This window comes from Brienomyrus brachyistius, chromosome 21, assembly GCF_023856365.1.
Source record: "Brienomyrus brachyistius isolate T26 chromosome 21, BBRACH_0.4, whole genome shotgun sequence".
Lineage (NCBI taxonomy): Eukaryota > Metazoa > Chordata > Actinopteri > Osteoglossiformes > Mormyridae > Brienomyrus > Brienomyrus brachyistius.
In genome coordinates, this window is record NC_064553.1 from 13,975,057 (window position 1) to 13,996,432 (window position 21,376).

Sequence of the window (21,376 nt, forward strand, 5' to 3'; positions counted from 1 at the left end):
GGCTTCTGTAGCGATGTGTCCGTGCTTAGTGTTGTAAAACACATTTCAGCAATGTTTGTTCACGTACGATATAGACTGTTTGTTGATAAATCCATTGTAAAACCTGTTATGCTAAATTTGCTATTTGAAACAAAAGCTCAATTTTCTAATCTGATCTCACCAGTCAACATTACCTTCAAAAAGCGGTAACCGATTTGTCACACAGGTTTCAGATTTTACAGTCTAGGTACCACTCCTATAAGCAAGACCTATCCTTGTCCCGACATGGGAATGTCGGTATTTCTATAATTAACCTGCCGCTACATTGGCTAAGCAACGTGCTACTGCTGTCTATATATGGGTTGCCTATAGTCACCACCATGAGGTGACTGATTTGAGAAACGCAACCGGTCTAGTGCCCAGAGCTGGAACCAGTGATCTCGGATGGAAAATTACACCGACTATCTGGCATTTAATCCACAAAGCCGGTTCACTTTAATTCAACGACAAAATCAACAATTCACGATCCTAAAGCAAAAAGCGTAGACAAGCTTTGTAATTGGGACAAAATAGAACAGGCGAGTACCACGTTTTACTGAGCATCTTCTGTATTAGTCCATTTACTTGTGTGATGCATGCAATATGTGGCATGAGTGTAACGCTATTTGCTTTTGCAAACAGTAAGGCTAAAATTCACGCTGTTATTAAATGTTTCGGAAATAGAGCAAAATGACAGTGTCTTCCATAACGTTTTCTACACTGTTATGGGATTATTTACATCAGTGCTGTAATGTTTTATGTAACGTTCCAAGCAAATTTCAATTCCAACATATTGAATGGTCTTACCAGCAACTTACAGTAGCAACAGTTCAGCTCACTGTTATGACACAATGTGGAACCAGCTGAATACCCTATTGGGAAGCCCACTGTTTGCCTTTCTTTTTTAACCGAGTGAATACAAACATACTGTCAGACTTGTCCCACTGGGTGATAGCTTGCTTAAAAATTCTACGTGGGAGTAGGACAGATCAGACCCATTCAGAGTGACTGATGTCAGCTGGCGACTCTTCCCGCAGGTCCATGTACGTGACGCAGATCACATCCAGTTTGTTCCTGGGCAGTGCGGAGTCTGCCATGGACCAGACGCTGGTCTCACGGAAGCACATCACGCTCATCATCAATGCCACAGTGACACACACCTGCCCTGTGTACCGCGGTGTGGAGTGCATCCGCATTGCCGTCCCAGACCTCCCGCACGCCCGACTGGGGGACCACTTTGAGAGGGTCGCTGACCGTATCCATAACAACCGAGCAGGCAGCACACTGGTCCACTGTGCAGCTGGCATGAGTCGCTCACCTGCCCTAGTCATGGCCTATTTAATGAGGTACAGGGGGGTGACCCTGAGGCAGGCCCACCACTGGGTCCGTGACCGACGCCCCCATATCTGCCTCAATGCTGGCTTCTGGCGTCAGCTGCTGCAATATGAAAAACAGCTATACGGCAAAAACAGCGTGAGGGTGGCCACTTCGCCCAGGCTGCAGGAGGCCAAGAGCCTGCAGGGCGGCACTAGAGCCCACTTGTGGCGCTGAGTTAACAGGGTTTTCCCCTCATGCCTGTTCAAGCTGATCAGGTATGATTAAGAAATGCTCCGCCATGGTGGACTTCTGCTCAGATTAACAAGCCTCACAGCTCTTTCACAACAGAGGTTTTAACCTCAGACACAATCCAGAGGACGCACGTCTAGTACCAGAAGCCACGTGGAACAGAACCCCTGCCCTCTGACCTGCAAAGACTTCACATTTACTTTTTTTTTTTTTTACATGACATGTTTTTCTGCGGGTACAAATTGATCAAATGATGTAAAGCACTTATAAACTATGTGAGCTACACTGTTTAATCTCTGCATGACTGATATGTTTTAGTAACAGTCCAGAGTCCACAGGTGGCTTTATAGCCCACAATCAGTACAACAACCAAACACTGTGATAGTAAACTAACATATACAAAAGGAAATGGCTAACTTTACATTGAACATATGATCGGATGCAGTCCTCTGCACTGTGGGAGATTCTGGTCTCCCAAAATCACCTGCGCATGAATGACAAGCGTGGTGGTCAGTGTCCATGAGGCAAGTGAGGAGGTGTGAACTGGCTCCACGGTCATCTCAATACTGGAAGCTTCTCTTGGTCTGAATGTCATCCAGAATCTGCTGAAGCTCCTCATCCTCAAAACGTCCCTCCAGGCTATACAGAAAGGAAAGTCAGCTGGCGCTTTACCATAAGGGGACACCTCAGATTTCACACAAACAAATCTGACCTGGGGATAAGTGCTTTGGCCTCTTCTGCCGCCTCGGGACACAGATTAGCCAGACTGGCCAGCTCGAACTTGTGGAGTTTCTTCTGCAGGAGCAAACTGGAGGACAGAGAGTTAAGTAAGACCCGGCGAACTCAGGGTTTCTTTTCCCGGTGCTTGCAATCGGAGAAACAAGATCACCTGCGCACACTAGCGATGGTTTCCCTGTTCTTGAATCGGCTGAAACGGGCGGTGTAGTTCAGCGTCTTCATGAAGACCTCGGACAGCTCCTGCTCGTCCTCGGCGCTCTCGTTCTGCTGCTTGCGGTGCTCCAGCAGCATGTGAACTTCGGAGTTCAGCAGCGTCTCCGCATTTTCAAACTCTGCGGAGGACACGGACACGCTAGGACGCGCAGCCCCTCAGCTCATTCCACCCGAACGGCGATTCCGACGTACCGTACCTTTGGGGAAAAGCAGCTGCGATGCGTCTTCCTCCACATCGCCGATGCCCGCTGGCCCCGACACGCCTGCCGCAGCCATGCCTACTCGGTTAATCGCTCGCTACCGTTATATAACAAAGCACTCGATTTATTTACAAAAAAACATAAACTTCAAGTAAATCAGAGTAAAACCTTTAATATTATTAACAAAGGTACACCGAAGAAAAAGCCACAACGCGCCAGAGCCCGCCAGCAGCCCTTTTAGATAGAAGAGCAGACAGCTGAGGAAGAGAGCGCTGGCAAAGAGCGCCCCCGTCCGTCTGGAGGTCGTCTGAACGCCATATTCCCCCGTCCGATTATTATCAGACAGCGCCCCCGTCCGCCTGGAGGTCGTCTGAGCGCCAGATTCCCCCGTTCGATTTTTGGCAGACAGCGCCCCCCTTCGACAGAATGTCGAATTTCGCCCAACTTTCCGGCGGCTTTCGAGTCCTTTCCACAAATATGATCTTCCAGTCATGCTTTTAATAAAGAGACGTATTGTGTGTCATTAAGTTCCCATCCCGTCCTGCATTAATTCTCTCATAGTGTCGAATGCAGGATAATTGCTTTGGTCGTTGTCATAAAGTAGTAAAAAAATGAAAACGTTACATTTTCCAAACCTCGATCCGAATTTGCGCTGCCAAAACCCTTCAAGGGCTTGGATCACTAATTTCACAAGAAAAATAAAACGGGAGTGCTAAGTAAATGAGAGGGGGAGTGTGTGTTCACGCGGGGGGTCGTAGTCTCCTGAGCGTGCAGTGTTTGGACCTGCCGTACCAAGTGGCATGTTCTAGAAAGAAATGTCCAACAGGTCTGACGGCTAACTTGACAAAGTATGACAACGGGGCTGTGCATATAACCCCTTACCCTTTTGAACAGCCCCTCCCCCCACCCACGTACCACTTACTGGCATTATTTTGGGGAACGCTGTCGATTCCCTGTGTTTATGTAAGGACTCAAAGCACTTCTCTCAGCGGGTATGGGGGAGTGGGAAGGGGACGTAAATGGCCCTGCCACTCTTAGGTCATTTTTCTTTCTTCACATAATTTGACACTCGCCTTTCCTTGTAAGGTAATGTTGCCGTTCCACAAATGGGTCTGTGGCTTTTGCTGGAGCAGTAGCACAGTGTTCTGGCCCTGTTTACATTCCAGGCTGGCTGTGTCTGCTTGCCAACCGGACGACAGGGCGCCACCGGGGGAGCAGTGACTTCACCCCACGAGAGACACCGTCTGTTGTTAGACATTAACAAAGGACACATTCACTCCCCAGAATGTAGCACCTAACCGAAAGTTCACAGCTACCAAAAGAGGGCGCTCTTCAACTGTCATTACGTGTTTTATTAACAAACAAACACCTTTTAAGTCATAATTGCATTGTATTTATTTATTCACCTGTATTTGTCAACACAGGAAAGAGAATCACTACACAGTGATACTGGCTTTTGAAGTTTGGGCTCGAAGTCCAAGGTTTCTCATAAACAATCAACTCTTCCATATTGGTAAGCACTCATGGAAAAAAAACAACATTTTAAAGCTCTGCATTACACACAACACGAAAAAGAAGTTCTTGGCTATTTCATGCATCACACCATGTACAATTTACACATAAAACTGTGAATTGAAACATTCTTTAAGTAAATAGTTCCACAATGTTATCTGAGTGTTTTCACCTGTAAAAATGCCCCACTGCAAATAAATGTCAGAGAAGGATATAATCCAGGCTGGGTGTCCTCAGCCTCAACCTGAGTTCTCCTAATCACCTTTTTTTTGGTACAAAGTGTTTAATAAAGACCTAACTTGTAAAACACAAGTGCACATCTTAACCTCTGCTGTTTTACGTGTAAATAGTGTAATGCACAAAGTTATCATCAGTACCAAAAACCTAGTAAAAAAACAACAATTAAGCTCTAAAAGTATTTAAATAAAGACCTGAACTGGCATGTTAAATGCTTGATTAATGAGAGAGATTTTAAAAAATACATTTCTATATACACCCATCATTAAAAGCACTTCATTGTGTATTTACAAAGGTTACTGGCAGACCTGTTGCAGGAGTAGAGTTTCCATGGTGATGCTATGTGGTGACCACAGTTAGCGCCTGGAGTTAGAAGCTTGTTTCCAGTCCAGACAGGTTTTCAGTTTGCAGCCTTTCTCAGTCTAGGTTCTTTCTCCTTTGTCTGGTTCTTATGTCTTTCTTGTGTGTCTAGGTTAATTCAGACTCCCAATAGGATCCCAGAAAACAAGGTCTCTTTTTGAACAATGAATGCAGAGCCTGTTCCATTGTCTATGAAGATGGAGACATATTCACCTGCCTAGGAGAGAAAACAAGCCAAAGTTAGCAGGCCAAATATCATGATGACAGTCGGCAGTTGGGCTGCTTGAATCACAGATGAGTCACAGAAATTAGTCACTATTGTAATTTCGTTTTTTTTTTTTTTTTTTGGCGTTTTAAACAAAATGAACATTCTTTGGTAATACTTTGGTTTTTTTGACTTGGCGGGAAAACTCTGTATTTGTGTTTCCTGCTGAATCCCATACCTGCAGGTAAAGGGTTCCTGTCAACAGGATACTGTAGACACCCCCAACTTGACTTGCACCTCCCATGGCCTCCAGGGACCTGGAAAACATCAATCCAATACATGCCGAACAAAGAAACCTGCGGCTGGATAATCAGTAAGGACTGTTTATGAGGCTCAGATTGCAGGAATTATCTCTAATGATCAGTAAGGACTGTGTGTGAAGCTCAGATTGCAGGAATAATCTATAACGACAGGTAAGGATTGTCTGTGAGGCTCAGATTTCAGAAACGATCTCTGATGATCAGTAGGACTCTGTGTGAGACTCACATTGCAAGAATGATCTATAAGAACCAGTAAGGACTGTGTGTGAAGCTCAGACTGCAGGAATGATTTATAATGATCAGGAAGTAGGTAGGATCTATAATCATCAGTACTTACAGGTTACTGTGACAGAGTGACTCTATGCAGATGGATGCCTTGATCCAGTCTTTCTGCCTCGGCTGAGTCTTGCGCTGGTTCTCACTGGGCTCTGATGACAGAAGTATGCAGACAAGTGCACACGTAGAGACAAGTTTGTCTGGAGTACAGGCTGGGTGGCAGGGACATTAGGAAGGAAACTGACACATACACCCAATCGTATTCGGGCTAATATTGAGTCAACCGATCTGCATTTTCCGGTGTGGGAGGACACTCACACGTAAGCTCTGCACACACGTTCATAAAAACCCAGACCTGTGGAGCTTCTGTGATGGTGTCTGCATTGCACCAGCAGCTGGACACGTTTCCAGAATTCTAAAGAAGCGATCCCACCCTGAACCCCACCCAGTTCCTTGGAAGGCCTTATCTCTCACATATGTTGTCTTTGCAGACACTGACTGAGTTTAGTCTTGTTGCTTTAGGTCAATAGTGCTCTCACGAGCGGGTGACGCTGAGTGGTGCTTTACCGATGAGCAGGCTTCCGGAAAGGTGGTAAAACCCAGAGACGGGAGCAGTATAGCGTCCACTGCTGGAGTTGAAGCCCTGGCCTCTCTGGAACTGGCTCTCCTCATCTGGAGGCTGAAATACAGAAGACGGTGAGAGGGAACGTTTGTGTGTATGTAGGAGATTACTGAAGCATGTATGTACAGGTAGGTGTGTGGAGCAAGGTCAGGGACTTAGACTCACGGCGCCGAACGGCTGCAGTTCCACAAGGCTTCTCCGTGGTACAGGCAAGTTTTGTAGCAACCGGCAATGGAAAGCCGTCCCTACTCGTGGGAGCTGGTCACAGAGCAAGCAGCCTCCACTGGTGTCCAGGGTCCCAGCAGTGACAGCCACCTCTGTGTGGGGAGGGAGAGAGCAGCCAATCAGTATGCTGTCACACAGATGGAGGGAGAGAGCAGCCAGTTGATACTCTGTCAAACAGCTGGAGAGAGAGAGAGCAGTCAATCAGTATGCTGTCAAACAGCTGGAGGGAGGGAACAGCCAATCAGTACACTGTCAAAGAGCTGGAGGATGGCAATAGCCAATCAGTACACTGTCCCAAACAGCTGGCAGGAGAGAGGACACCCTTTGTGTGTGTACAATGCTAGCTTTGTGAATAAGCACCTTTTCTGTTCCTTCTGAACAACACATAGTTCAAAGTTTATGTAGCCTTGGCAGGGAGCCTGTCACACACACACACACACACACACACACACACACACACACACACACACACACCACATGCAGACATGCTCATGCTCCACAAAAGGTGGGTGAGGGGTTCTGAGGGAGGAATCTCAAGAATTCTCCATCCAAGCCAAGTCACATCCAATCCTGGAAAATTACCCTTATTACAGGATCAGGCTGCCAGCTCCGGCAGGGAATGAGCCATCACAAACACTCAGCAGAGGGTTTATTAAATACTCATCATTGTACATGTGACCTGTTCTAGCACATTCTATAGTATTTTCTGGGCTGTGTCCTACACTGTGTGTAGCTTGTTCTGTGCTCATGGTCAGCTCTGCGGCGTCTGGAGGGACTGACGCTAAGGTGCGGTCTGTGAGTTTAACGGCTCTATCATCACCTCTCAGCCTGAGGCGTAACTCCTGCATCAGATCCTCCTGCTGTCCAGATTGGGGTGCAGGGGGTCCTGGGGGACCCTGTGGGCCAGGGGGGCCAGGAGGGCCAGGGAGCCCATGCTGCACCAAAAGATATCCGTAATGCATTCACCTGTTTTCAATGGAACATCCTTTATGCTATAGCAAACATTAAGTGGTTATATACACACCGTAGACTGTCCTTATATCACATTACAGACTGCCCTTACACCCTACATATACAGCACAGGCTGTCCTTTTATGCCCTATATACACATCACAGACTGTCCTTACACCCTACATATACAGCCCAGACTCTCCTTATGCCCTATATACACATTACAAACTGTCCTTACACCCTACATATACAGCACAGACTGTCCTTATACCCTATATACACACACCATAGACTGTCCTTGCACACTAGATACAGACCACAGACTATTCTTACACCCAAGATACACAATACAGACTGTTCTAATACTGTACAGTGACACCATACACTGTCCTTACACCCCACATACACACCACAGACTGTCCTTGCACACTAGATATAGACCATAGACAGTCCTTATACCCTAGATGTATGCCATGGACTGTCCTTATACTGTACAGTGACACCATACACTGTTTTTATACCCTACAGTGACACTATAGACAGTCTTTATACCCTAGATACATAACATAGACTGTCCTTATACCCTAGATACACCCCAACGACTGTTCTTACACCCTAGATACACATCATAGACTGTCTTTACACTCTACAAACACCCCATATTCCACCCTAACACCCTACAGTAACATTATGGACTACTCATATACCCTACCTGCACACCACAGACCATCCTTACACCCCACAGTGACACCATAGACTGCCCTCACACTCTACATACACACATAGACTGTCCATACAACCTGAAGTGACACCATAGACCACCCTTAATCTTTATTTACACACCACAAACTGTCTACACTACAGTGTAGCCAAGCAAAGCACCTAAACCTACATCCACACCACCAACTGCCCTTACACCCAATTGTCACATATAAACTATCTGTGCATTCTACATACACATCATAGACTGTTTTTACACCTCATAGTGATACCACAGACTACTCTTACACGGTATACACACCCTACTCACACCTTACTCCTTACTGGTACACTGTAGGCTACATATACTTCCTAGAGGTATACTAAATACCCATCACATGCTAGCATGTTTACCTTGGAGGGCTTCTTTTGAGGTTTCGTTTTCCTGTTGTCTCCTTTGTTGGAGTTCAGTCTGAAGAGCAGCCACGAGATGCGAGGGTTGACCATGGCCATGTCAGAGGATTCAGAATCCTGTGAAATTTCACACATCAGCCACCACATGAAGTGTGTGAACAGACGCCAGTGTTGCATGTGCGCAGACTGCATGCGGTGCTTCAGCGTTGAGCACTCACTAAACTCACAGCTGGAAAAAGCAACAGATTGTGTGCGTATGTGTATGTGTGTGGAGTGTGGGTCATGTATATATTACATTGTGGGGATCATAGTGTCCTCAGCAGGTGATAAAAACCTGTTATTCTGACCTTGTCAGAGGAAACTCAATTTTATAAAAAATTTGAATGCGATCAAAAAAACGTATTGTAGTTTGTTTGGTTGCTTATGGTTATTGGCTGGGTAGAGATTAATGCTGTCCTTGTAGGGATTAGGGTCATGCACATAGAAGTGAATGAACAGTCCCCACAAAGAAACAGATACTTAATCTGTGTATGTGTGCGTGTGTATGTGTGAGTTTGTGTGTGTGTGTGTGTGTGTGTATGTGTGAGTTTGTGTGTGTGTGTGTGTATGTGTGAGTTTGTGTGTGTGTGTATGTGAGTTTGTGTGTCTGTGTGTGTGTTAGTATGCACTGTTTGTCGTGTGAGCAGACGGTTGTTGAGCATCTCTGAGTGAATGAGGCAGCCACGCGTGAGCGAATGGAGGGCTGTGTGAGGACGTACCTGCCGGTCTGAGGACGTACCTGCCGGTCTGAGGACGTACCTGCCGGTCTGAGGACGTACCTGCCGGTCTGAGGACGTACCTGCCGGTGTGAGGACGTACCTGCTGGTTGATGCTGGTGCTGCTGTTCCTGCTGCAGGGCTCCAACACACATAACTCTCCCAGGCAGGGGACCAGCATGAGGCCCATGATCACCGCCAACGTCCCCCAGCAGCCCACGGCAGTCGGGCTGTGAGACATGCTGCAGCCGAGTGCACACTTCTGCAATTCTCCGCACTCTTCCTCTCTCTTCCTCTTCCTCTCACAGGCTTTCTTCCATCCCCTCACTGGGTAACTCTTACTCTGTTCTCCTCTTACTTCAGCTCTTCTGCCGCAGGCTTTTGATCATGACTTCGTTTGCGTTGCGTTCTTTTAACGTTTCAGTGTGTTAGTTCTGCAGGACGAATGTCCAGATGTACCGATGTCCCCCCCCTCCCCCTCAGATCACTTGTTCCTGTGGACTGGAGGTCTGCGTGTCCTGCACAGCATAGCTTCAGACTCGATTAGAACTTCATAAAAGTTCAGTTCCCCAACTTTGAGCCCTCAGCTTCTCCTGTCTTTTTATTTCATGACTCCCCTAAAGACTCCGCCTCGTCCCCATCCCTCCACCCCCCTCCCCGCTCTGTATTCCTCCCCCTCCTCCTCCCGTTTCTTGGTCTCGGCTGTCACTCAACTGCCCTTGGGCGTCTCTTGCTTTGCCTGCTCCTGTTTTCCTCTGGGTCTCTCTGTCTACCTCACATATCGCGGCAAAACTTTAAATATCCGAACACATGATTTTAATGGATAGTTTATCTAATAGATCATTTTATATGTAGGTCAATCAACCAGAAATGTAACACTGAAAATCATAAAGTGTCTGTAAATAAATATAACTTATAAGTAAATATTTATACTGAACAGGCCCATTTCAGATTCCAACACCAGAACCAGAACCAGATGTTATTAAATGGAACCCTCTGTGCGGTTCGGACGGCTACAACTCAGTACATATAACTGAGTGACTAAAGCAGTTTTGTTGATTTTGCGCTGAACTGTTTTCTTTGAAAGGCGCTTATCGGGTGTCGTCTCTTATTCTAAGCCAAGCGAGTGACTACGAAGTCACCGTGTTTCCAGAGAAAAACAGACTCGGCGTATTTTCTAGAAAACCACATCAAGATGGTGGGTTAAGCATGATGCAATTTCCACACATCGGCGCCAACACGAGAGGACGTGGCCTAGCTGCGGATGCCGAGCGCGAGTGACAGAGCAGAATATGGTATATCCCACCTACCCCCTTATCGCTCATTGTATGTGCCCCGCCCTGGTGGCTGTTAGCAATAAAACAACTGCACAGAGATTAATGTTATCCACTGTCCTCCCATAGCACTTTGCAATAGTGCTGCAATACTCAGCATTCTCCACAACACTCTGCAATATTCTGCAATACTCTACTTATAGCTAGACATTTTAGCCATGCATCCACACGACGCATCTGTTCAAAAAAATCTGTTCACAGGGTTGCCAACTCTCACGCACTTGGCGTGACACTCGTGCTTTCTGACTCTCACGCTCGCACAAAAAATCTTACGGCAAATAATAAATCTATATTATTCCACTATAAACCTAAAATTAGCTACATCAAAAGCGTCAGGGTGTTTTGCAAATCCTACAGACTGTTTACAAGGAGATAAAACTGTTACATCCATGTAAATGCGTGTGCATGTGTGTGCAGACTTATCTCGAACTGAAAATTTCGTTCCATCCAGCTGATCAAAGTTGGTGACACCCCATTCATATTCCAGGCTGCTAATCCAATATAGGATCATAACGATCATGATATCCAGGAAGCAGAGGGCACCAGGCAGGGGACAGTCTGCACAGAGCACACGCTCGCACACTAAGGGCAGTTTAGAAAATTTGAGTCACCTGGCTTGGCCTCTGGCTTGGTGGGAAAGGCAACCTTAGGTACGATTCCTGTCGAGTTCTGTGTGGAGTGTGTGATAATGTTTGGGGTGGAGAGAGGATTTGTATGTTGATGCTTTGTGCTTAAGAAGATATAGGTTGCTTTTCAGACACACTGCGTATCATAAAAGGAGGATTTGCACAGTTTGCAGTTGCCTGATTTACCAATCGAAGAGCAAATTTCCAGAACTCAGCTCATGTTTGGTTGTTTTTGAAATGAGACCAACTATTACCTAGGCTTCCTCATCGTATGTGACAGTATTAATTTACTCAGTCCTCATGCAATCCAACAGAGAACTTGCGTTAAATTTCGGAAACTCACATAGTGCATAGAAATGTTTTTGAAAACGAATCCCTTTGTCTGAGTGAGTTTAGGAAATTTGCACCTCAATTGCATGACGCAATCACATTTTGTTCTTTTGCAATTTTATTGATGAATTGGGAAGTTAATTAAGCATTTCTCACAAAGTCAGTGCTCAACCCTCATTACCTAAGACACAATCTGACCTGCCAAGAAAGGGCTCTCGTTGTCCTCTTTCCTACATGGAAGGCCATTCGATTCCTGTCTCAATGGTTCATAGCATATGTGTGAAAAAATATAGTCAGTTGAGAAGCGGAGGTCGCATTTTATTTTAGCAGCACACATACATGAATCTTGTGATTTTTGGACATCTCTGTTTGCCGAGCTAAGGCTTGTTTCTGGTCTTCTGGGTGCTCTCGATCCAGTCCAGGTAGTTGGCCACCTTAGTGTAAATGCCCAACCGGTCTTTCTGTCCACAGCGGTCGCCCAGGGACACCAGGCCAATGAGGAACCACGTGTTGTGATACTTGGTGACCATGGGGCCACCGCTGTCACCGTTGCAGGCGTCCTGCTCATGGCCCAGGATTCCTCCGCACAGCATGTTTTCGGTGATCTCATTCGGCATGACGTCTGCGCACAGTTCGGGCTCCACCACTGGGATGCTGATGTAACGAAGGGCCAAGCTCATCGGGCCTTGGTAGGTTTTTCTGCCCCAGCCTGTGACAATGGTGCTGGTGCCATTACGGTGCAGAATGTTCTCTGCCAGGTTGTGGCTGGGAAGGCAGACTGGGGCGATGTAGGTGGTGTAGCTGACCGGCGAGGCCAAGCGCAACAGGGCGATGTCGTTGTCCACAGACTCCGTGTTGTAGTTGGGATGGGAGATGGTCTCTGCCACAGCCAGCGTTACCTCAGTTCCCTCTTTGATGGTTCGGTCGTACTCTCCTGTTGAGGCACGCGCAGACAGAATGAAACTCAGAGTCTTCTGAAGACACATGCAGAGTTCTGGTCATCCTTTCCTCTGGTGACACACACTCATATATAAAAACGGTCATAGTTTCCTAAAGAGAGACATAGATACAGTGAAGCTCACGGTGTTTTGGAAACAAGGGCACACACAGTGATGCTGGAGCGTGCTGGAGAGACACTGTTTCCAGGAAACCAGCTCACACACATAGAGATGCTTGTTCGGGGCACACAGACACACAACACTGTCCACGGGCTGCTGGAAATAGTGTCTTTCTAGAAGAAGCATTACAGACCCAGTCTGACACTGAGGTGTGGCTCTCCTTCCAGACAATGAGCAGCGGTAAGGACCCAGGACTCAGAGATGAGCACCCCTCCGCAGTGCAGGTTACCTTTCTCGTTCAGAAGCATCACCTACGAAAGACACATGCTTGCACGTTAACTGCTCCACGTCATTCTTGGGGGAGGGGTGGTCATGTGACTCCTCAGAGGATCATACCTGCCAGGGGCTTTCACCTTTCTTCCCTCTCTCCCCACCCACCACCCACGGCATCAGGCCTATGTTGGTATTAACATCTGAAGAACTTCTGGGGATGTGCACTCGGCCACATGCGAATTTGGCTGCCAAAACGGGAGAGACATACTGGCTGAAACACTGCAGGAGATGCTGACTGTGTGCACTCTGTCACAGGAGGGCACCAAGGTGGTCTACCATTGGGGCTGCAGCTCCTGGAGTTCAGGTCGAGACTGTAGCCACGGACACAGCTGCACGTACGGCTCGTGCCGTTGGCGCTCTCTGTGCACACCTGCTTGCAGTCTCCATTGTCTTTCCTGCAGCTTGTAGCTGTGACATCTGAGGACAGTGCAGAAACACTACGCTGCAAATGAATGTCGAACACACACCATTAGGTGGGCTGCCAGCCAAAGACTACAGATACAGACATGCAGGTCCTACTCAACTGTGGTCGCATAATTTCCCTTCAAACCCTTGGTTGCACTTGCAGGTGAAGGACTTGAATTGGTCCACGCAACTTCCGTTCACACAGGGATTGGGCTCACACTGATTACCATCTGAAAAAGATTCCAGATCCAGTGAGACCAGTGGATGTCACCCAGTTGGACTGGAGGATTTGTTGTGCCCAGCTTGATTCATGCACTTACCTGTATACACAACCCAGAACTCTATCTGTAAAACACATGAGGTAGACAAAGGCATCAGTTTTGGTGCTAGATACACTGCACACACCAGGCATTCATAACTGCTGCTCACCGTAGCCTCCCGGGTCTGGAAGATCTCACGGGCCTCCTCAAAGTCGCAAACCTCTTCCACACACTCACGTTCTTTGGATGGGGGCTTGATCTCCTCTAGAAAGCTATTGGCCCGCTTATGTCGCAAGAGCATGTGGGCTTGGGGCCTGTCTTGGAACACTTTGGCAGGTAGGAATGTAACACAGATCTGGAATGAGTGCTCACAACTGATAAACAGTGTACTGGTCTACTTTGTATGCTGTCCAGAAAGTGCAGATACAAAGGGATGGCCTGCTAGATAATGTGGCTGCCCACCCTCCCATGTGCAAAACTGAAAGGTGGAACAGTATACACTTAATTCAGGAATATTTAAAGCTGGCGGTGTACCTGATTGGCTAATTGCACCTGATGACCACAGAGCGACGAGCACAATGACACCTCGGTGGACCATCCTGAAGATTTTATGTAACGCTGTAAACATAGACAATGCTAATGATACTCTATGACCAGAGACACTATAGGCAATAGTCTTTTACCATGATTACTTCTACTGACACTCTATAATAAGAATAAACATAAACAATACTCTTTTACCATGATTACTTCTACCTACACTCTATAATAAGAATAAACATAAACAATACTCTTTTACCATGATTACTTCCACTCATACTCTATAATAAGAATAAACATAAACAATACTCTTTTACCATGATTACTTCTACTGATACTCTATAATAACAATAAACACAAACACTACTCTTTTACCATGGTTACTTCTACTGATACTCTATAATAAGAATAAACATAAACAATACTCTTTAATTGTGGACACTGAAAGTAAAAATATAGTTAGGCAAACCATTTTAAGATGATATAAATACTGCATCTGCATGCTTTCTTGGCTACATGACAATGATTGTGTCTAATAATGAAAAAGTAAAATTAAAAAGTACCACTTGTGAGATAGAAACCTTCGAGGATGAGTTCAGCCCTGCTCATCTCCATGACTATAAGGTGTGTTCTTTATAAAATTTCCCAAGTTTTTTTTTTTCCAGAAAACATTTTTCTCATCATCGCAACATTTTCCCGAACACAATTTTTGTTAATTTGCTGGGCGTACATGTGGATTAATTTACAATCCTGAGGGTAGCTGGGATATTATATAATCACCCACCCGAGCCAGTTATTTTAAAAGTTAGAAGAATATTGTACCCGACAGCCAATTCCAGAATAAAAAATTCTACATGTGGAACAGTTGAAGTTCCAGAATTTCTATAGATTTCAAAACTTAAAAAAGAAGCAAAAAGCACCGAGCATTGTAATAACTTCATATTAGCCCATCTTAATGTTGTTAATCTGCTTAGTTTTGCAGACATCTCAAATCTCAGTTGTGCTACATTATATATACTTAAGCCATCAGCCTTGGGGCTTGAAACTGCATATTAAATGGAATCAGTCATTTACTAGCAGTAAAGACAGAAAAGAGTTATTTAAATTTAAAAGAGGTCTATAAATGCAGTTTTACTTACATCTAAGAGAAGAAGTTGAACGAATGGGATATCCAGTGTTTAAACTGTGTTAATGACTAACTGTCATGTTTACTGTGAGTCCACAGTCTGAATGCCCTCAAATTGTCCAACTGATCAGTGTACAATTTGTCTACACCCACATAGACATGCAAAACAGATAAATAAGGCAGTATGAAATATTGTGCAAAATCTCTTATGCAGATTGCAGTGCTAAAACATGATGGGAAAGGTGCTGTGCATTTTGCTATAAAGCTAGTCACGGGGAAAAAAAGCAGGAAGACGTCGCCACCTACAGGCCACACATTGAGTAACAGATTGACATAAAGCTGTGAGTGTTTCATGAAATTTCTACACCCGTTATCCTCTGTGGTAATGAAAATACATAATTAGCATATGGGCAAATAAAAGGAAGATTATCACACCATTCATTAGTAGAACAAAGTACAGGTAAATGCAAACTGTTTTTTAAAGTGACTGTGCTTTTGGGTGTTCGAGATAAACTGGGCATACAACTGTGGAGATTTATGCTACAAGCAGATGCAATATTTCACAGCTACACATGCCACTGTATTGTTTGTCTGACTTTGTGGAAATGAGGGCACTTGTTAGGTGTTGGCTTTAGGTGAGGATCAAGTCTATAACTGCTTTGTGCTGGGGTCTTGTTTCTGTATATCAAGTTTCATGTGCTGGAGACTAATGAATGGAATGGTATTCTATTCCACCAGCAAGAGGGAGACAGGGTTGGGGCCACGGGCCCCTGAGACGGAGCCGTTTTTTGGGCGGGTCACTGGTGGCTACACTACGGCTTGAAGTGCTACAAGTCACCCTGCAAGTCAGTGCTGGATCTAGGGATAACTTTGACCAGGTTAGAGCCTAAGCTCAGGACAGAAAGATAAGGCATGACATCGCTGGGGAAAGACTAAGAGGGTACAGTATGCAACCTAGATGGAACATTGGGTTGTCATGACACCCTACGCCACTTCAGGAATGCACTCAAATGATGTTGGTGCATGTGTTGCCTGCTCTGTATATCCTTTTCGTTAGAGACTGGATGTGTATAGATGCTGGTCAGAAGCCTTTCTGGTGAACCTGAGCCGGATACCAGGTCTGGGGTCACTCCCATAATGCTGTGTCAAATTTGCACTGGCCAAATCCGGTTTGATCAATGGCAGATGGGCCACCCACGAGTAAGAGGGGCATCGACAGCTGCACCGAGTGGGTATAGACTCGGAATTAGGCCAGCCCAGATCTACTTCCGTGGGACTCATACCGGTATCCGCATTCCCCCAAGGATCCCCTTTCACTATCTCCAGATCGGCTCGGTAGTTTTATAGCCCGAAACAGGAGAATGATGCATTATTATTATTATTATTTTCTGGACTATGATGTGACATAGTAATGAGGTCATCTTACAGGATTTAATGGAGCAGGAGCAGAAGCAGAGGCAGAAGCCCTAGTTCTGCATCTGCTCTACAATAAGATATCGCTTACCTGCTCCCTCTGCTTTGTTTTGAGGGGCAAGAGGGCGTCAGTTGAGTAGCTGCAATGCATTTTGGGTCAGGCCTATATATTGACCATTGCTTCAGCCCGCCTGCTTATTCCAATGAGAGACGGCCTTGTAAGAGATGGCACAAAGCTCAGCCGGCCCGGTGAGTGTGTTAGTCTTCACTGGTTAGCCTTCCACTGCTGGATACACATGCCACTCAGTGTCAGGGACCGCAAGAACTCACCTCAGCAGGTAGAACTCCTGGGAAGGTGAGTGTAGACAGCTCTGATTCCCAGATATAGGTAACAATGTCACTGTATAACAGTTCGCTTGTGAGATTTCAATGAGGGTTAAACTGCAATGAGGAATGGCTAAGTCTCTGTGTGGATGACTAAGTTACAAGTTGTGTCACTTTAATTCAGTTTTTATCAATAAGAGTGTGCAGATTGACGGAACGCAGCTTCCTGATTCTTGTATCAGTCTAAGTTATAGGTGACGTTGGTTTAACATGGTGTTGATTACAGTTACTTTGAAACGCAGTGTTTAGACTAGGGATAGGCAAACTTGATTCTGGAATGCCAGAATCCAGCAGGTTTTCTATCCTACCTCTCAGGAAGACATTAACTCATCAGGTAGGATAGAAAGCCTGGCGAATACTGGCACTGCAGGATCAGGGCTGCCAATCCCTGGTGTAGACTGACACTTTGCTGATTACATTGAAAAAATACTGTCAACGTGGGCTTATTACTGCAGTTGAGGCTCAGAGTGATGAATGTGGTTATATTCATGGGGGAGGCGTGTCTGCAGGGTGGTGTACTTCTGACCAGTTGGCTGTGTCCTGCTTCTCAGCACTCAGGTTTGCGCTGCCCCCCTGTGCCCAGTGTTGATGTCACTGTCCTGCTCTTCACCCCTTTCCAGGTATCTGGGACCCTGTGTCCTCTTCTGGGAGTCGTACTCTGGTTCTCTGTGTCTTTAGCCATGATAATGCCTGAACCTCCAGGGCACCCGGGCTTCTCCCCTCCCCCCCCCCCAGGCTCGGAGGACTCATACTTTCCCACGGACGACGATCACCTTGCAGCGCCATCTGGTGGCAGTTTCTCCCTTCCTGGCAACATGAGCCGCACCTCTCGCTTTTTTGACATGGGGATGGAGGATGGCATGATGCCGAACCTAGAACCGGACATGTCGCACTGTCAGATGCTGCTGGACGCTCCAGAAGCCCCGCCCCTGCAAACCGTGCCCTGGTTCTGCCTCTGTGCGCACTGCAAGGGCACCTCCGGATCCAAGGGGGACCGAGGAAGCAGGGGCTTGTCAGGTTAGCCACGGCACTGCAAGGCTTTTTCATGCAGGACCCCAGCGCTGCTTCCAGCAAAATGGAAGGACTCCTCTGTTTCCCTCTTGCTCTCTACAGGCAGTCCTGGGAGTCCAGGCCCACGAGGATTCACTGGGTTCAGGGGGCGACCAGGCTTCATGGGACGTTTGGGGCTGAAGGGTAAATACAGTCTATTACCCTGCACTAACTTTCATCGATTCTGTGTGCAGTCATCCATGTACTGTAATACAGGTCATCAGATACCCTCTCCACCTTCAAGTAAGACCTCAAAACCCATCTGTTCCGGGAATATCTCTACTAGCCTGATACCACTCTGTGTTGCCTCGAGGTCCTTAACATTGCACTTTCTGCTCCATTGACGAGCTATCTTATTAGGTTCTTGCTTTGCTTGGAAGATGTTGTGTAACTTTTACCCCAGTGCTGCTTATCTTGCTAGCTGGGTGTTCACTGGATGGCCAGCCTAGCGGCATTCATGCTTAGTCAGTTCCTTGACTGCACATATGTTTGTAATATGCTATTTGCTTTTGGACTAAAGTGTCTGATAAATAAAGTCAATTTAAATGTAATGCTTGAACTGTATCAATGTTTCCCAACCCAGTCCTTAAGGACCCTCCAGCAGTCCATGTTTTTGCTCACATCCAGCTCCATACCAGACCTCTAGTGTCCACATCTTACTAGGAGCTGGATGGGAGCTAAAACGTGGACTGTCTAGGATTGGGTAGGGAAACACTGAACTAGACAAAAAGGTAATGGAGCAGTGCTCGGGTGTTGCGTGACTACTGTCCTTTCTTTCCCACCCCAGGGCAGAAGGGCGACGAAGGAGAGAAGGGCAACCAAGGACCACTGGGATTCACCGGCCCCAAGGGAGAACGTGGATTCAAGGGTGAGTGGGATGCAGCAAAGCAGTTGGCTCATCACAGACCAAGAAACATGGCATTCATCTCTATTGCTCCTTGTTTTCAGGAGACAAGGGAGACCCAGGTGTCGAGGGACCCCCAGGTGAACAGGGCCCTCAGGGTGACGCAGGCCAATGTCCTGAGACTTGCGAAAGTATCTCGGGTCCCCCAGGAGACCCGGGACTCCCTGGACCTGTGGGTGTTCGGGGATTACCGGGGATAGCAGGGCCTACAGGCACCCCAGGACAGAAGGGAGAAAAGGGGGATATGGGTCTCCAGGGAATCCCAGGGATGGAGGGGCAGAAAGGTGAGGAGGGGCCAGAAGGGGAGTGCAACTGCCATGATGGACTCAATGGGATAGACGGGCAGGATGGTGCCCCTGGGTCCAAGGGCGATCAGGGCTCTCCGGGGGCTCCAGGGGAAGATGGGCAGAAGGGAGAGCTGGGTGAACAAGGCTTCCCAGGGCCATGCAGCCCAGCCATCCAGTCGGCCTTCTCAGCCCTTCTGGACAACGTGTACCCTATGCCGGGCTCCCCGGTGGCCTTCACACGCGTGCTCTACAACATGCAGGGCAACTACAACCCTGCCATGGGAGTCTTCACTGCTCCCGTCAATGGTACCTATGTCTTCAGCTACAGCGTGGTCGCTTTCAGTCGGTTGCTCAAAGTCGGGATGTTTCTCAACTTCCGGCCTGTGATCAAGTCTACTGAGCCCACAGATCTGGCCACCGCCTCCCAGCTGGTGGTGCTGCACCTGTCCATGGGAGACCGGGTATGGATTCAGGTGAAGGACACTTTCACCAACGGCATGTACGCCAGCTCTGAGAGCAGCAGCAGCTTCAGCGGCTTCCTGCTCCATCCCGACAGCTGTGACCTGCCCCTGTTCCGAGACTTCAGTCCACCGATGGAGGGAGAATATAGGTGGGATGACGAAGAGACCCCAACAACACCTGAACCTACAGTCTCCGTCCCACCTGAGTAGAACGAGCCTCCCAGCACCTGCCCCATGACAGCTTCCCCCAATAACCTCATGTAAATCCTCTTCCTCTAGGCGAACTTACCTCGGAAATGAAGCTGTTTCTCCTACCGTTTATCCTAGTCTAAGTTAGCCTAATTATTTTTGCAAAGATCTGTCAAGTAGAAATGCCACTAGTGTCCGAAATTCCTCCTGATTGGTTCTTTGAAGCCCAGCCCTGTTAGCTGCTTAATGGTTGCGTTCGTTTGACATTTGTTAGTATGGACTGATAAAGGAGCGTAGATCGCAATGTACACTATACTAGCTAAGCAAATATATTGCTTATTAACTTTGAGTAGCAAAATAACTTATATTTGCATTCAAAAATAAACAGTATATTTCTGTTTAAAAACCATTTGCTACTTAGATGCTTTGTGAGCCTGGCTGTTATACATGTTTGACTGTGTTCATTAGTAGTTCAGTCAGTGAAAAAGAACAGGCAGATTAGAGACAGAACTAGGTGCCATTTGAACAGTAGGGGCAGGAAAACAGCACAAATCTTGATAGTGATCCAAACTCTAACCTCATGCTGTCTCCATCTTCAATTCCTTCATATCTTAGAGCGACAAAAGAAACAGGCACTTTTGGCTTTTTCACTTACAAATGTTTCATTTTATTAAAATAGGACTGGCTTTAACAACCCGGGACTTGTTTTCAGACCAGGAATGTTTTCGACGAAAGTGCTGTGTGGTCACTGTAAATGTGAGGTTACTGGGACTGTACAGATGTGCTCCTGAAGACAGATTGAGGTTTTAGGTGTGAACGGGGGGGATCTTTCCCTAAAGCTGTTTGCATTAATATCATCTACAGAAGTATAGGACTGTAGAGATGCATGTCCGGAATGGGCCCAGCTAGAATCACTTAGATTGTACAGGTGACTCCCAGCACAGTGATGGCGTTAGCAGCACTATAAAGGTGTGTGTCTGCAGTGGTTATTCTTTTTATAGGTCAGAGTTGGATCTCCAACATCATAGCTGTGCGCCTGAAAACAGGGACTGAACGATGTGCTTGATCTGACTGAACAAATGAATTTCCCTTCGAGGACTAAAGATTTTTCCGTTTATTTCATGTTGCATCTTTGCTCTGTGTTGTTCATACGTTCTAAAATAAAGTATGTAAGGATATGTTTTAACTGTTTGTGTTTGTGACATGTTAATATGTGAGAGGCTTGTGGGCAGGTCACCTGAACCAAATCCATCCTCACACAGCCAATCAAATGCCATAAGCTGAATACAAATCTTAACCATGATCATGGCCTCAAAACTCAGTCCTGAAATTCAATTCTGGGTCCATATTCTCTGGTCCTAAGTT

The 21,376-nt window shown here is 46.6% G+C and overlaps 5 protein-coding genes across 7 annotated transcripts; 2 read left to right on the forward strand and 3 right to left on the reverse strand.

The window, feature by feature from the left end:
• The first annotated feature begins 116 nt into the window (after positions 1–116).
• Positions 117–1,730, forward strand: si:ch1073-184j22.2 (dual specificity protein phosphatase 14). The gene is made up of 2 exons (XM_048989653.1): positions 117–557; positions 1,056–1,730. Exon 2 carries the CDS (start codon positions 1,060–1,062, stop codon positions 1,567–1,569), a length of 510 nt encoding a protein of 169 aa, XP_048845610.1. The 5' UTR covers positions 117–557; positions 1,056–1,059; the 3' UTR covers positions 1,570–1,730.
• Positions 1,731–1,860: 130 nt separating this feature from the next.
• On the reverse strand, positions 1,861–2,872 carry polr2d (RNA polymerase II subunit D). Its single transcript, XM_048989654.1, has 4 exons — positions 2,733–2,872; positions 2,474–2,654; positions 2,297–2,392; positions 1,861–2,223 (listed from the first exon to the last, which is right to left on the reverse strand). Exons 1-4 carry the CDS (start codon positions 2,809–2,811, stop codon positions 2,145–2,147), a joined length of 435 nt encoding a protein of 144 aa, XP_048845611.1. The 5' UTR covers positions 2,812–2,872; the 3' UTR covers positions 1,861–2,144.
• Positions 2,873–4,105: 1,233 nt separating this feature from the next.
• si:ch1073-184j22.1 (erythroferrone) lies at positions 4,106–9,916 on the reverse strand. Its single transcript, XM_048989646.1, has 8 exons — positions 9,415–9,916; positions 8,557–8,673; positions 7,313–7,427; positions 6,433–6,584; positions 6,213–6,324; positions 5,707–5,797; positions 5,288–5,366; positions 4,106–5,061 (listed from the first exon to the last, which is right to left on the reverse strand). The coding sequence occupies exons 1-8, from the start codon at positions 9,550–9,552 to the stop codon at positions 4,963–4,965; spliced, it is 903 nt and encodes a 300-aa protein (XP_048845603.1). The 5' UTR covers positions 9,553–9,916; the 3' UTR covers positions 4,106–4,962.
• A 1,982-nt stretch (positions 9,917–11,898) lies between these two features.
• On the reverse strand, positions 11,899–15,495 carry proca (protein C (inactivator of coagulation factors Va and VIIIa), a). Its single transcript, XM_048989635.1, has 9 exons — positions 15,337–15,495; positions 14,192–14,275; positions 13,827–13,984; positions 13,718–13,742; positions 13,517–13,627; positions 13,269–13,409; positions 13,056–13,177; positions 12,853–12,970; positions 11,899–12,535 (listed from the first exon to the last, which is right to left on the reverse strand). The coding sequence occupies exons 2-9, from the start codon at positions 14,253–14,255 to the stop codon at positions 11,979–11,981; spliced, it is 1,296 nt and encodes a 431-aa protein (XP_048845592.1). The 5' UTR covers positions 14,256–14,275; positions 15,337–15,495; the 3' UTR covers positions 11,899–11,978.
• LOC125716844 (collagen alpha-1(VIII) chain) lies at positions 15,492–21,189 on the forward strand. 3 transcript variants are annotated; one of them, XM_048989633.1, is made up of 5 exons: positions 15,492–15,664; positions 17,741–18,137; positions 18,234–18,314; positions 18,958–19,038; positions 19,119–21,189. In XM_048989633.1, the coding sequence occupies exons 2-5, from the start codon at positions 17,801–17,803 to the stop codon at positions 20,030–20,032; spliced, it is 1,413 nt and encodes a 470-aa protein (XP_048845590.1). In that variant the 5' UTR covers positions 15,492–15,664; positions 17,741–17,800; the 3' UTR covers positions 20,033–21,189. The 3 variants fall into 3 exon arrangements, with proteins under 3 accessions (XP_048845590.1, XP_048845589.1, XP_048845591.1); XM_048989632.1 differs by lacking the exon at positions 15,492–15,664 and adding an exon at positions 15,708–16,985; XM_048989634.1 differs by lacking the exon at positions 15,492–15,664 and adding an exon at positions 15,710–17,091.
• The last annotated feature ends 187 nt before the right edge of the window (positions 21,190–21,376 follow it).

Excerpts from the sequence above, each read along its gene's own strand:
- si:ch1073-184j22.1 (XM_048989646.1), bottom strand. The coding sequence starts at position 9,552 with ATGTCTCACAGCCCGACTGCCGTGGGCTGCTGGGGGACGTTGGCGGTG. Across the intron at positions 6,585-7,312 it reads GTTACGCCTCAGGCTGAGAG|AGGTGGCTGTCACTGCTGGG; the intron begins GTGATGATAGAG and ends CTCCCCACACAG. Across the intron at positions 5,062-5,287 it reads CAGGAACCCTTTACCTGCAG|GCAGGTGAATATGTCTCCAT; the intron begins GTATGGGATTCA and ends TTTCTCTCCTAG.
- si:ch1073-184j22.2 (XM_048989653.1), top strand. The coding sequence starts at position 1,060 with ATGTACGTGACGCAGATCACATCCAGTTTGTTCCTGGGCAGTGCGGAG.
- LOC125716844 (XM_048989632.1), top strand. The coding sequence starts at position 16,962 with ATGGCACAAAGCTCAGCCGGCCCG. Across the intron at positions 18,315-18,957 it reads GGGACGTTTGGGGCTGAAGG|GGCAGAAGGGCGACGAAGGA; the intron begins GTAAATACAGTC and ends TTCCCACCCCAG. Across the intron at positions 19,039-19,118 it reads GGGAGAACGTGGATTCAAGG|GAGACAAGGGAGACCCAGGT; the intron begins GTGAGTGGGATG and ends CCTTGTTTTCAG.
- proca (XM_048989635.1), bottom strand. The coding sequence starts at position 14,255 with ATGGTCCACCGAGGTGTCATTGTGCTCGTCGCTCTGTGGTCATCAGGT. Across the intron at positions 13,628-13,717 it reads GTTCTGGGTTGTGTATACAG|ATGGTAATCAGTGTGAGCCC; the intron begins GTAAGTGCATGA and ends AATCTTTTTCAG. Across the intron at positions 13,410-13,516 it reads AGGGAAATTATGCGACCACA|ATGTCACAGCTACAAGCTGC; the intron begins GTTGAGTAGGAC and ends CACTGTCCTCAG.
- polr2d (XM_048989654.1), bottom strand. The coding sequence starts at position 2,811 with ATGGCTGCGGCAGGCGTGTCGGGGCCAGCGGGCATCGGCGATGTGGAG. Across the intron at positions 2,655-2,732 it reads GCAGCTGCTTTTCCCCAAAG|AGTTTGAAAATGCGGAGACG; the intron begins GTACGGTACGTC and ends TGTCCTCCGCAG. Across the intron at positions 2,224-2,296 it reads GCCAAAGCACTTATCCCCAG|CCTGGAGGGACGTTTTGAGG; the intron begins GTCAGATTTGTT and ends CTTTCTGTATAG.